Below are 15,528 nucleotides of genomic sequence, written 5' to 3'. Positions count from 1 at the left end.
GGTTCATTAAATTCCACCCTACAAAGTCGTTTGTGAAGGGCATCATCCTAGCCTTACGATATGGGGGAGTTTGTGACGCTAAACCATATTATCATCATCACAATTACCGTGCAATTACCTGCATAGCCATGACAAATGTATGCATGTATGTATGTATATTAAGACTGTCATCATTTGTTTTCACTCATCACACAGAAATGCCCCAATTACATATATGGTTAAGGATAGAAATACGATAACAGTTATCTGATGATATTCATTGTGTGATTCATAACATAGATTCTAATTTAGAAATCATAAACATATGATATTCGATGTCGAGACCAGGAGAAACTAGTTATCGACCCATCAAACCCTAGAACACTCTAGTGAGATTTTGTTTTGGCAAATGCCTTGAGATTTTGTTCTTCTCTGACACCTGTGGGCATCAATGGGCTAAAAACAAAAGTCTCAATTGATTTTCCTATTAACACTCGGTGTCCTCTTTTGAGATTTTGTTCGGGCTAGACACCAAGCAATTTTATTCGGCTCAGAGGGACGCCCCTAGGCAGTAACAGGGTTAAACGTTATTAAGAGTAACTGTTGCATGTTCTTGACCCCCACCCCACCCAGTTGCATTGCAGGGATCCGCAGAGTAGCCTCACAGCCGGAAGTCACGAGGGGGCTCCTGTGAGCGAGCGCTGAGGGCGTGGTAGTTCTTTGGCAGACCTAGGGGGTCGTTGGACTCCCCCCCCCCCTCCTCGAGAGGGAGGTCAGGGCCCCGAGCACAGGTGGAGGGGTGTCATCATAGTCATCATCATCATCTCCTGTTCCAAGGAGGACTTGATCGCCGTGTAAGTGCCAAGATCATCGTGAGCACAACACTGCTAAAGAGAATGAGCACTTCACCCTAAGCTCCCTCCCCCAGAGACCCGTGCCACTGTACCACCCGCTACTGCTGCTGCTGCCAAGGTCTATTCACCATATTGGGTCACCCTTAACTAGTGGGCTCACCCTTACTCTATGAGCTCATACTTACCCTATGAACTCACCCTTACCCTGATGAGGCTCCTGCTTCCTTGGACCCGCAGCAGTATACTCATGCCCTTAACTACACTCATCCCTCGGCCTCCTAAGCCAAGTACCATATTCTTGCACGCAGGACTCATTATCAGGCAAATAATACTTTTGTGTCCAAGCGTAGAATATTCCTATCCAAGCATATAGTATTCCATATCCAAGCGAATATTTTTCATATCGTAACAGATACATGTAGTTCATATATTGTCCATGTACTCGTTTCCTGGCATGTTTTATATGTATCCAAGCATATGCGTTCACATCCAAGTATAATGTACATCTATCCAAGAGATTCGTTCTCTTCATGAAGTGGTTTATGATATATTCGAACGTACATTTATCTGCATTTCAGATCTGGGTATATACTATCTGATTCTGACGCACAGGACAAGAGTAAAAAGACTTTACTCGCAAATGGGTTGATTGACCAGATGGAATCATCTGGCACATGGGTTATTTTTTCTCTCTTTTTTTATTTATTTTTTTTACTTTTTTTTATTTTGGTTATAGTACGTATTTACAGTCACCGCGTACGTACGGACGAGGGATCATTGTGTCTTTTGCGTACATGCACGCTCTTGGCCATTCGCGGGGGCATTCTTGTGCAAAGTTCGCTTCTCGCGCAGATGTCTTCACACACATGTAAGCATCAACACTGGTGTCAAGAAAAACAAGGACGCCAACACACGCGCGCGCGCACGCACACATCACACACACACACACACACACACGCACACATATCACACACACACATACACACACACACGCACACACAACGTTAGTCGCTGATGTGACCGCTCTCTGTGCTCACCAAGTGTGCGTGATATCAGGCAGGCTTACATTTTGGCGCCGCTGTTCTGTTGGGGGCAGAAGATGGTCTTCCACGCGTCCACATGGAACTGTAGACACGGGCCGTCTGACCTCGTGCTATTCTGCAACCCTGAGGTGTTGATGCTATTTTAGTTGGCTGGGCATCTTAACAAAGGGATATCGCCAAATCGACCCATGCAGGGGGTACGGGGTGGTTGTGCATACTTTATTATTTGGGATCTCTCTTTTCTCTCTCTCTCTCTCTCTCTCTCTCTCTCTCTCTCTCTCTCTCTCTCTCTCTCTCTCTCTCTCTCTCTCTCTCTCTCTTTCTCTCACACTCACTTTTTTCTCTCTCTTTTCTGTCTCACTCGCACTTTTCCCTTTCTGTCTTTCTCTCTCATTTTCACTCTCACTCGTTCTCTCACTTGTTAAACCCTTGAGCACCGTGACATACTTCATAGATGTTCTCGAAAACGCCGGTCGTCGATATTACACACGACTGGGGGTGGCCAGACAAACCCCGAGGAGTTGAAGGCGAATCTGGACGAATCAGAAGCCCTTCATCTTGGGGACTGCTTCCCAAAGGAGTCTGCCCGCCAAGCGTGTCATCTCTATGAAGGAGCCACTGATGCGAATCGAAGGGTTGTCTCTTAGTCATTTCTTGTTGCGTTGGCAGTGTGTGAGAAGTGGCGTCCTGCAGCCGCGTTAGCCCCGCCCCCCACATTAGTGGCCTCCCTTTTGCCCCTGTTCCCCCTGTTTTGCCCCCGCTTGTGGCCTCGACTCCTCCCCTTCCGTCCTCCGCCTCCTCCTCCCCCACCTACCCCAGCGATTGCACCGCCCACTCCGTCCTGCTGGCGGTTGTTGGTGTTGTTAGAGTTCTCGGACCCCTGGCCGCCCCCGCGTGGGTCGCCCCCTTTCCTCGGGTAGCCCTGTTGACGGGGTCCCGAACCTCCTCCGGAGGGAGAAGAGAACCCTTCCGAGGAGAGGAGTAGATCACCGTTAGGAAGATCCACGTAGCCGTTTTCCTTGCTACCCTCGAAGTCCCTGTCACGTTCCTCTGCGGCCGAGGTCCCGCTGTCCTCTGAGGGGTCCTTGAGGAGTTTATTGCTGGAGGTGGAAGAGTCTCCTGCTGCAGGAGGAGCCGGCGATCCACCACCGGCGACGTCCTTCCTCCGTGCGGGGCGGACATCCCTCCGGCCCCTGGAACGGTGCCGGTATGAGGGCTGCGGCCCATTTTTCTTGTCCGTCCCTCCGCCGTCGCTTCCGCGCTGACTGAGTAGGTGTGATAGGTTGGTGGAAGAGGAGGTAGAAGGGTCGTCTCTTCGGTCTAGGGAGCCCTCTCGGGATCTGAGGACCGCGTCTCTGCGGATGGAGGAGGAAGGTCCGCTACCCTGTGGCCCGGGTCCAGGGCGCGTGGTGCCCCCCCGGCCGCGGGATGAGTTACGCCTGCTGTCCGGGGAGGAGAGAGGCCTTGATCCTCCTCCACCTCCGCTTCCGCTTCCGCCTCCTCCCAATCCTTTCTGGACCCTCTTGTCTCCCCCGTGGTGGATCTCCGCGATTCCCTCATCCTCCGCCAGGTGCTGCTGTTGTTGTTGTTGCTGCTGTTGCTGCTGTTGGTGGTGTTTGTAATTACGGTGCCGTAACTTCACTCGTCCGCTTTGCTTGCCTCTGCTGTTCCCCATTTGCTGCTGCTGCTGTTGTTGTTGTTGTTGGAGAGTTTGCTGTTGTTGCTGCGGCGGCTGTTGCTTTTGCTGCTGCTGCTGCTGCTGCTGCTGCTGTTGTTGGTTCTGGCCTCCCCCGGACCTCTGGGAGTCACTAAGAGTCGGAAGGGAGACGGAACTTGGGCCCCCGTTGCTGTCAAGACTACTGCTCTCTCTTCTGGAACAATATTTGCAAAGAGTAAGAATGACTGTTGTTTCTTCTGAAACAAGGGTCACATTGGATAAGGAGAAGATGATTTATGATTAGAAACAGGTTAACTAAGACTACTTGGCTTCCTTGACAACAGTCACTACTAGTGAAAATAACAACAATATGTTGGAGCTGGCGTAGATGGCTTAGTCTCTTCTGAAAAAAGGAAATAATCTTAAAGGAAAACTGAGCCATATTTGTTGACCTTATGATAACTCGCGTCTGTTACTTTTCTATAGTCTTACATTTACCACCTCTAAGACTTCTCATCTTCAATCTCCTATAGTATCATGATCATTTGACACTGGAGATAGAACTTCATTATTAATTTCACAGAAGAAAAAAATCGGAAAAGAATAAGCTGTTGCACGGAAGGAGTGGAACAGGAAACTGGATATCCTTTACTGAGATCACTGTCTCACTGCAAACAGACTTACACGGATGTGGTTCTAACGACTTCAGAAACGACAAAAAAAAAAAACAAAAAAAAAACATTGATATAGTTAAATGATTAGTGTATCGTCATGGGAAATTTGGGTCTCCTCAGAGGCGCGACATTGTTTCTGAGGATGAGACATCTCCGGATTCTTCCGCATCGTTATGGTCACTGGTCCACCGGGCGACAACCTTGTGGCAGGATTTGTTAAAGTCACCCCTTCACATGTAGCAACATATATGTCTTTTAAATGCATTATGTAATTTATATTCCTTTTCAGCAATTGCCATGTATATTCTATTCTTTGTAAATCTATAGCAGTAACACAAACAATATGATCTATTATCAAAAGCTTTTGTCAAAATTATGAAATATAGGTTGCTACCGGTTTCTCAAGCTGAATTCTATATATAGATACGATCAAACAAATTCTTTCAGCACGGAAATAAAAATATGTAACTAGTGTCTTGAAACCATTGGTTACAAGACCCCCCCCCCCCGTTCCTCCATAGATAAACACCTAAGATGCTGTAATGATTATAATTTATTTATATTTTTTGTTTTGTTATCATTTGTCCGTCTGATTTTCATTTATTATTAGTTATATGTCAATCTATTATTATTTACTATTTACCTGTTTGTTTATTATTTAACTATACCTATGCATTTATTTATGTATTTTATTTGTTATTTACATTATTATAGTTTTTATTATTTTATTATTATTATGATTTTTTTTTCTCGCATCCGACCTAGACATGGACCAAAAGGTCTCCTGTCGGCATGCTCCGCCTTTGTAATCCTTTGTAATATCACCCTTCTATTAAAAAATTCCTCGAAAAACTGAATAAAAATCGTCTAGTGATGAAACAAAATCCCTTGGGTGTGGTAGCATAGTTACCGGTTGATGGAAACTGTTCGAATACAACTTTTAACCCATTAAACTCCGATGACAAGATTCTTGTCATTTGGTCAAATAAAACAAAAAAATCATAAAACACCAAAATGTTTGATCAAACACCAGAAAAGTATGACGTCAGTCCTCCTCGCTTCGCTCGCGAGCGAAGCGAGGACTGACGACATACTTTTCTGGTGTTTGATCAAACATTTTGGTGTTTTATGATTTTTTGTTTTATTTGACCAAATGACAAGAATCTTGTCATCGGAGTTTAATGGGTTAAGCCTTTAATCCCCAGGGTTTCCTGAGCCTCAAAGGTTAGGAATTCGTTCTGTGATGGTCCTGGGTTCATTTGCTCAACAGGCCATGGCTACTTCCTGCAGCACCGTGACTCTGAACCTCTTCTACAGTTCTGCTTTGTTTTAAGTTGCCCTCGTTGTTCACAATGTACTCTATCTCGTTCTTGCTTGAAACATGTTTTAGGAATCTTTGCAGTAGGTGCTTCACTTTTCACAAATAACATGATCTAACCATATAAGCATGTGATTTCTTCTTCTTGTATCTGCTATGAGTATTTTAATTATCTATTTTATTTTATTTTTCTTTCGTGTTATTTTATTCATACATTTATTAATTCATTTTATTTATTTAATGTATTTTTAGTTATGATCTAGATTTCCGTTTAACCCATCCGACCAGGTAAGAGATGCAATGCTGTCTATCAGTGTCGAGCGCTCCCTGAACTAGTCGATCTCGCTAAGCATTCAACAGCGCTGTTATCCTTATCCTTATCCTTATAGGTAACATCGTGCCGTGGACATATCCTTCTTAACTGACGTTAATGTAGAAATAGCTTCCAGTTTGTCTTCGGATCTCAGTAAATTGCAGTTCGTTGTCAGTCTTCCGATGTTTATATATTTATTAATTTAGGTTTCGGTGTGTGCATTTCGCTAAAAGTATTTACTTTAACGGCTGATGTCATTTGTGTATATAATTGTACATATATATATATATATATATATATATATATATATATATATATATATATATATACATACATACATATATATATATATATGCAATAAGAACACTAGGAACGTGTGTTTTATAAATGCAAGGTAACCACTTAAGAAAATAAACAAACGGAGCAGAGCGCTTTCGTATATTACATCTAAAGTGTATTTACACTGAAGATATAATATACGAAAGCGTTCTCCGTTTGTTTATTTTCTTAAGTGGTTACCTTGCATATATATATATATATATATATATATATATATACTGTATATATACATACACAAAACAGAGACAGCCTTCAGGGAGTCATTCCTCATTCACTTAAAAAATATAAGTTTTGATTTTTTTTTTCTTTATATATAAGACAAATTGTCATCTATCAGTCCCTCTCTAATTGTGGGTTTACATTTCTCTGGCCACATCGCTACTCTGGTCTGGCTGTCATCAGATGATTTTACTCAGTTGGCGAACATCAACTCCTTACTCAAAAGGGTTATTAGTATAGAAGAAGAAAAATAAAATAAAAAAGGGGGGGGGCGCTGAAAAACGGGTGACATAACACTACCTGTTATGAGGAAGCTGCTGCTGTTCTTGCTGATGGATCAGCTGGATCTGCTTCTGCTGGGCGTTCTGCTGCTGCGACTGGCGAACCGCGCGCCGTGGAGTCTCCTGGACAATGGCCGGAAGCGTGTCCGACGAAGGCGACGACGAAGAGTTCGTGCCAGGACGCGGAAGGGAGCCTTCTTCGGGAGAGGTTCCGACTCCCACGCTCCCGCCGTGGGTGACGATGGGTGGGAGGACGCTGCTCTCGTCCCGGAGAAGCTTGTCCAGCTTCTCCAGCTTCTCCAGCTGCAAGAAGGGAGGGGGTTAAGGTCAGTGTGGTCAGTGGAGGCAAGTTGAAGAAGGAATGCCCTTCACCTTCACCCTCTCCTACTCACCCTCCCCTTCCTTCCCCTCCTGTTTTTCATAAGCAAGACATAACCCAGTATTCGGGTTAACTCTTCTTCTGGTTTCCTTATGCGTGTGTGTATATATATATATATATATATATATATATATATATATATATATATATATATGTATATATATATGTGTGTGTGTGTGTGTGTGTGTGTGTGTATACGAATATATATGTATATATATATATATATATATATATATATATATATATATATATATATATATTCATCTTTTCAACCACATTAATTGATGAGGAGCTCGATGGAAGCTTATGTACGGAAAATGATACGTGGTCAAGCTGAGGACTCGAACCCAGCCCAGAGACAACAAGTGACCAGTGACTTAGCCCATTAGCGCAATGGGCTAAGTCACTGGTCACTTGTTACGTCTGAGCTGGGTTCCAGTCCTTAGCTTGACCACGTATCAGTTTCTGTATATAAGCTTCCATCGAGCTCCTTATTAGTCTCGATCGTGATGACATGGAATTAAAGTGAATTAATGTGGTTGGAAAGATGAAAATATGTTCACTGGGGACCATTTAGTATGTGTGTGTGTGTGTGTGTGTGTGTGTGTGTGTGTGTGTGTGTGTGTGTGTGTGTGTGTGTGTGTGTGATTCATGTATGTAATATATGGATATGTGTATACGAGGAAATGTGCCACAGCACCATTATCTACAAATTTATCGAAACATAGACCATGTGAGGACGAAATTATTAGTTCGACGTTTCGCTTTTTACAGCTCCGTCCTCACTTGTGGTGTTTATTTCGATAGACTTGTCGGCAACTGCCAATATCATACGTCTACAAAGCTTTCCATTCGTCTATTCATTGAGGCTGCTAAAGCACATTAGCACTAAAGCGGCCCGTACACGATCAATTATATTGAGCAATTTCATTGTCAATACTCTGAATTGACAATTAAATTGACCGTGTATGGGGGATATATCGCCCATACACGGTCAATTTAATTGTCAATTCAGAGTATTGACAATGAAATTGCGCAATATAATTGATCGTGTATGGGCCACTTTAGACATGCAGCTGGAAGTCTTAGCATAAGCAGTTTGAAGACCCAGGGTATGCAACACGGAGCCCAGTGATCTGCCTCGAGAGGTCAAGTATCTGTAATTGGTTGAAACTAAACATCCAAAGCCTCCAATTAAATGTCGAGAGGTTCAGGAAATACTGTTGAGGACGGTGAGGAGCCTACGCCAAGAGGCGCTGAGTAGCTGAGGCTGAAGCAGTCATCTTTGTCCTATTTTGCGCTTTGGGGACTGTTGGGGTAGGTAACAATCACTGCTGGGAATCGGAGAGGAGTGTGGGATTCGAACCCACAACTAAACGAATGCGAGGCCAGCACGCTTCTGATGACGCCACCAGTCCACATGTGAGATGGGGACCTTTGGAAATGAAGCTGGGCCGGGGATTGGGGGGGGGGGGCTCATGGAAAGTAATCGGGGGCCCGAAGATATGCAGCTGAAATGTGATCCCCCAAGAAAGCCGAACCCAAGTGATAAAGATGACAGACGCATCGGGGAGGTGATTGGAGATGAGTTAGATTCGTTTAGGTCAGGGATGTCAAATTCGTGGCCCGCGGGCCAAATGTGGCCCGTGGGATGATCTTAAGTGGCCCGCGGGATGACAAGAGAATTTTCAACTCGAGTTACTATAATTGTTATAACTGAGAAAATTTTAACTAAACTGTTCAGACGAGACATATTAACTTTTACTTTTTATTTATCTTTTATTATCTATTATTATTATTATTATTATTATTATTATTATTATTATTATTATTATTATTATTATTATTATTATTATTATTATTATTATTATTATTATTATTATTATTATTATTTTATTATTATTATTATTATTTTACACATTTTTTACTTCTATGTCCCCCGAAAGGATTTGAGTTTAACACTCCTGGTTTAGGTGTTCGGGCTTCCCTTGTTAAATTAATTCGCCTGGTGACATTCGTAATAGAATATATTAATGTGACAAACAAAGCCAAGGTTTTAAGACACTGAGCCACGCAGATCCACTCGCGCATCTGAGCTCTGAACAAGCGTGGACATGGAGACCAAGCAAAGCAGTTGCACTAGATCGAACAGCAGCGCGTGTGGGTACGTCCAGTTGCACACGACAAGTCTCGCAGTTGGGTACGTGATAGTACTTGCAGCAGGAGAGCAGCTGGGAATTTTTAAGCATTGCATATGAAGACGAAGAAGCTGCGCATCTGAACAAAGAAGATAAACAAGGCAAACCAGCTCAGGGATCGTCGTTTCACTCCGAGCAGCTGCACGCGTCGTGAGAAAATATGCAGCTGTGTGGGTCAACTCCTTCACTCCGACCTATCGTCTGCATCTCAGCAGCTGCCCCTTGCAGCTGTACAAGGTTACATAAGCAGCGGCCTAAGGTAACCCGTGGAATCTGATAAGTTGACCTGGACAGCTGTATTTGTTAGTTTCTGTAGGCTAATACATGCAGCTTTGCTCTATAAGCGTCTCTACATTGCAAGTTGACTTGCAGCAGTATTCCAGTGCAAGAGGAGGCACGGGGCACCTCCTGCAGCTGAAGGAAATCAATTGACGACAGCCAGAATGCGATCAGTAAAGTGTCTTCTCAAGTATTAGGTTAATTTGCCTTCACTTGACCATATAAGCATCTGGATAAGCAGCTTTATCTCAAACAGCAAAGCTAGCAAGCTCGACATTAGCAGCAGCAACATACAGAAGCTTTTTCACCGCAGGTGCAGCTTCACGTGCAGCAGCATGCGATGTCGTGTAGCTGTGGAAGCAGTTGAAGCGTTGTGTGCAGCTGGGTATACCAACATGTAAAGCAGCAGCAGCGTGTAGTTGATGTACGTGCAGCAAGAGATTATGGCCTCTGCAGCAGCACGTAATGAAGCTTAGCACGTGTTGAAAGACGTGTTAAGGCCACGCGACGTGCGCGCACAAGATGACGTGGCGTGAGACGCAGAGGCAACGTCAGCACCACGTGGAAAGCGCGCGTAAAAGGGAGCTGCGTCTACTACTCGCGAAGCAGCTGCGAAGGCGGCAACATGTGAGCCGACGTGCTTTAGGACGTGCGAAAGTACGCACCACTGAGTGCAGACAGCTGCTGCTGGACGTGCAGCTGGAGGAGGAGGAGGAGGAGGAGCAGTGGTGCGTCAGCAGAACCAGCTGTAGCAGCAGCAGAAGGCACGCACGGGGGAGGGTGCAGGTGGTGGGATGGGGAGGGACGCAGTGGGTTTCGCAGCAGTTAAGACATGCAGCATTGCTTTATCCAGGCCGTGCAGCGGCGTGCAGCTGTCCGAATGCAGGCCTCGGCTGCCCCGTCTGGCTCGAAGTAAGGCTGCAGCGGTCAAAGTTAGGCCTTGTCTATAACGCATGTAGGCATAAAGGGAATCATCGAGATTTTGACGAGGCTGAGGAACCTGCCACATTCGGCAGCCGCCCAGCGTCGCCTGCACAGAGAGCTGTGGCCCGATTCGGTGACCAACACTATACAAAGCGTTGTTGGCATACTTTCCAGCAATTACATAAGCTAATGTTTATAGCATATATATACACATACATACATACATACATACATACATACATACATACATACATACATACATATATATATACATATATATATATATATGTATATATATATACATACATATATATATATATATATATATATATGTATATATATATGTATATATATATATATATATATATATATATATATATATATATATATATATATTTATATATATATAACCTATAGGGTGGACCCTGGACTAAATGTGGCTAGAACTGCCTCTATTAACAATTTTAGACAGAGTATACTTTACAAATCTTATTTTGCCTATCCTCATTAGGAAATACTTAGTCTAGTAAAAGGTAGTGACGTCAATGATTACGTCATTTTCTTCGGGTTTATAGAATGGCCAAGGCTACGTTATATTGCTTCGTCAAGTACTTAGAGGTTCCCCAGTTCCTGTGTGGACCGAGCTCAGACTCATAGTCAGGAGTCTGAGCAGCCTTTCTGTGAAATTACTCTTCCCAGTGATGACGTCAAACAGTATGACGTCATTCTCTTCGAGGAACATGGGACGTCACAGAGGAACGAATGAAATTTCTCGTCCTTGAGCTCCGTGGCTATGATGACGTACTTTAGAAGTTTTCTTCTAGTTAATGACAGATTGTTTTAAACATGTAAGCGAACAAAATTGTCCTGGACCCAACAACAGGGCCTGGGGTAGCCTCCCCTCACTTGACGAAAGATCAAGAATTTTGCTCCTAACCTTAGTTGAAATGGCGATTACTGGATGTATCATATAACAAAATATGAGTGAAAAGTTATCTGCAGATATAGAATAATCGAGTGTACAAGCGTGTGAGCGCGCACTAAAACACACACGCACGCACATATGCACACACACACACACATAAAATCGTAATGACAAACTAGAACTGTTCTATCGATTTTCATGGCAAACTGAAGCACAGGGAAGGAATTGCTAAGTTGAGAGTAGATGGAATAGTAGAATTGCAAGCAGAGATATTGAACAATAACTTCCAGTTCATTTTTATCAAGCAGAGCTTCTTTGAGGGAATTTGGAGAGGTTGTAGGAGAGGCAACCTTTTTGAAAAGTACAAATGAACCCAAAATGTAGTTTTGATACGGTTAAGGACATTGCTAGAATTGAAAGACAAACCTAGCGAATATTGAGTGTAATAAGCAATGACATTCTGACGAGCAAGAAATGCGAAAAGTGTCAATGGTTTTGGAAGGTTTTCACGAAGGAAATGGAATATGATAGACGGCTGAGAAGGAATGGTGTCCCAGAAGGAATTAAAAAGTAACAGTGCTAAAGAGGAAAGGAAAAACAAACTAAAGAAGAACCCCAAAAGAAATGAAAAAGGAACATTTTCAGAGAGGAAAAAGAAAAAAAGTTTGGTAACTTAGAAAAAGCGAAAGGTTTATGTCCATCTGACTTTTTATTTTGGATGTCAAAAGTATGCAAAAACGAATGAAGATATGCCGCTGCTACAGACATATTCTGAAGGATAGTACAGAAAGAGGAGGGAACCACCATTTAAGTCGAAGTTGAAAGAATATTAACCCCACATTGAGAAAGTGAAATGTAGACGATTTATGAAACGACGGAAGAGCGTCAGTTGAAAGTAGGAAATATGAAAAGAAAAACAGGAGAGATTTTGGTAGGTCAACAGAATAAAAAAAACTTGATCATCAGAAAGCCAGTTCGGCCTCAGACATGACAGGTCATGTACATGTACAGACAAAGTTTTTGAGTTAACCAACACAGTGGTTAACGAATGGAATAGATTTAATAACCATGTAGTGAGCGCTGAAACAACTGATTATTTTAAGAGAAGATGAGATAACTTCATGGATAAGGATGACAGGTGGAAAGGGACATGGAACTGCCTAGTGCAGGCCTCTTGTAGTCTCCTCCACTCTTATGTTCTTAAGTGGAGAGTAGATGGGAATAGAGAGTAAGTGTGTCGTATTGATTTGTAAAGACGACAACAAGTGACGACAAGTGCACTGGTGTCTGTGACTGCCAGATGCAACAGCCAGCTCTCCTGAATGTATTTGGAAATGATGCAAGCGTATCGAAAAGGAAAGAATATAAATGATTAAAGCCTTGAAAGAGAAGATACAGTACGTATATTTGAACTGTGACTGACTTAAGTTAGCAGAATTGTCAACAAATTTAGCCAAACTGTGTGTATGTATGTGTGTGTGTGTGTTTATGTGTGTGTGTGTGTGTGTGTGTGTGTGTGTGTGTGTGTGTGTGTGTGTGTGTGTGTGTGTGTGTGTGTGTGTGTGTGTGTGTGTGTGTGATTCACCATAGTCTTGGATCCCGTGTTGGACTCGTGATCGACAGCTATTACCCTCCCAGATAAGACCTTAGAGGTCATATATGACCGATCTATGGGTAAGGATGTGGCCTTACACGCATACGCACCCCGAAGTCCCCGCCCACGAGAGTTGGAGTAACGGCTCGCAGTGCAGCTATACTGAATTTATTTTAGCCCTAGGAGGGATTCGAACTCGGACCGCTGTAGTAACGGTTGCGAACGCTGCCATTAAGCCATCGAGCCATGTGTGTGTGTGTATGTGTGTGTGTGTGTGTGTGTGTGTGTGTGTGTGTGTGTGTGTGTGTGTGTGTGTGTGCGTGTGTGTGTTTGTGTGTGTGTGTGTGTTTATGTGTGTGCATACGTGTGTGTTCATTTGTGTATTGATATTCTTCCTTTTGTTCAATATCCCTATTAATCTCCGTCTTCCTTTATTCCCACATATCCCCTCTCTCTGTTGAGGGTTCCCTCCTCCCACTCTCATTCAAGGACTCGAACCCCTCCTCCCTCGTCCCTCCCCTCTCCCCGCCGCCCTTCTCACCTTCTGCCGTTGCTGCTGGTTCTCCCTGGAGAGGCGTGCCACCTTGTCCTCCGCTTCGGCCAGGCGCCCCATAAGCACGACGGCGTCCTGGCCGGCCGTGGCAGGATGCCCGTGATGGCTGTTGGCCGTGGAGCGCGGTTGCGGGTGCGGGCGTGTGAGGGTGCGCGGCGGGGGAAGGGGCGTTGGGCGGGATGTGGTGGTGGGTGGAGGGGGTGGGGGTGGTGATGGGGGTGTGGTAGCTGGAGCAAAGGGTAGGAGACCCACGCCCTCCGACGCTTCCGCCCCCTCCACCTCTTCCTCCTTCTTTTTGGTAACATCCCTGAGAAGAACTGGGGTCGGCCCGGCAGCCGAAGGAACTGCTCCTCCACCTCCTTTTCCTCTTCCTCCTGTCCCGTCTTCATTGCTTCCTCCAACGACGCATGGCGTCTTGTTGATCTCCGTGTGTGTCTTCAGCTGTCTGTGGTAAAGCAAAACAAAAACTGACACCGATAATATGGTTCACGTGAGATTATGTCGTCTCTACCCCGATAAAAAAGAAACACCACTCGCCAAATCAATACAGAGTCTGCAAAAATAATTCCAAGTCACACTACTCTGTCTTGATCGTGACGTCATGTCGCCTACACATGGGCTCTGTCCAGCGAAACACGATATGCGAGAGTTTTTTTTATTCATTTGTTCCACAAGTACAAATATCTTAGCATGCTGATACCTGAAAAATATTTCACTCACTACCAACCATCTCTGGTCGCATCCAATTTCATAACCTTCTCCATTACTCCAGACTTATCTATATTTTCTTTAACCACACTGTCGCCTAATCTCAAATTACTGTTTTCCATTTACCTTTGGCTCCCGCCATTTCTACCTAGTCTTACCTGAGTAGCTTCAGGCAAACTGTCTCATGAAGATACACGTACACCTACTATACTTAGTCCTTCACTCTTTATCTCCTAGACCCATAATGTCCATATCTACATCAGTATCTATATATCTATATCTACATCTATATCTATATATCTACATATCTGTCTATATATCTACATATCTATATCTATATATATATATATATATATATATATATATATATATATATATATATATATATATATATATATATATATATATATATATCCATATCTATATCTATGTCTATGTATATGTCTACACGTCAAATTACATCTTCCTATTCCTCCCTAACATTCCTCTCATCCATTTCTCTCCTGAGTATTATCATACTCTCTTACATTTCTTTCACTACTTTCTTTCACTTATTTTTCTCTAGTTTTAGTTTGTTTTGCACAAAATATGTACACCCATCCTACTCTCACTAAATTTCTCCAATGTCTTCTGTCCTTTCTCTTCCTTTCCATTCTACTTCCCCAACATGGTATTCTCCCTCAGCCCTGAACCACAACTCGTTTTAGGCCTTTCACTCTCTTCCTCCCCTTAATTTCCTTCATTTCTTGTCCCCCTACCCTACCCTACACACACACACACACACACACACACACACACACACACACACACACACACACACACACACACACACACACACACACACACACACACACACACACACACAGAGGAAAGACTAAAAGTACTGGGTCTACTAACATTGAAAGATCGAAGAGATAGAGGTACTATGGTTACAGTGTTCAGATCACTAAAGGGGATATGTTGCATTGACAGAAGAAATTTCCTGATTAAATATGGGAGAGCTTTAAGAAGTCAGGGAAGTAAATCAAGAAAGACCACGTGTCGAAGGGATGTGAAGAACTATAGTTTTCTATATAGATGTATAGACGTGTGGAATAGCTTAGAAGGTGATATAGCCCAAACTCAATACATGAGCTCAAAGCTAAATATGATAACTGCAAATCAAAGGTATAGAATAAGATTGAACTGTACGTGAATTTGAGTCTAGGTATGTTAGAAAATTAGAGAATAGGAGACGGGACCCGACGAGTGTTGCTTCTTTTCTGTTTACTACAGTTAGGTACAGTCACTT

General features: G+C 43.4%; 1 protein-coding gene across 3 annotated transcripts in view; it reads right to left on the bottom strand.

Annotated features, from left to right (window-relative positions):
* Positions 1-241: 241 nt before the first annotated feature.
* LOC143040286 (uncharacterized) overlaps positions 242-15,528 on the bottom strand; it is a 48,481-nt gene continuing 33,194 nt past the window's right edge. For all 3 annotated transcript variants that reach the window (XM_076211124.1, XM_076211134.1, XM_076211144.1), the window contains exons 7-9: positions 13,518-13,974; positions 6,697-6,980; positions 242-3,747 (exon numbers count right to left, since the gene is read on the bottom strand). In XM_076211124.1, coding sequence (XP_076067239.1) covers positions 2,520-3,747; positions 6,697-6,980; positions 13,518-13,974 — 1,969 coding nt within the window. In that variant the 3' untranslated portion in view covers positions 242-2,519. The remainder of the gene's footprint in view (positions 3,748-6,696; positions 6,981-13,517; positions 13,975-15,528) is intronic.

Source organism: Oratosquilla oratoria, chromosome 2 (assembly GCF_046742065.1).
Source record: "Oratosquilla oratoria isolate Oo_2021 chromosome 2, ASM4674206v1, whole genome shotgun sequence".
NCBI lineage: Eukaryota > Metazoa > Arthropoda > Malacostraca > Stomatopoda > Squillidae > Oratosquilla > Oratosquilla oratoria.
Note: the sequence above shows the minus strand (reverse complement) of the source record. Positions and strands in the feature narration are given on the sequence as shown.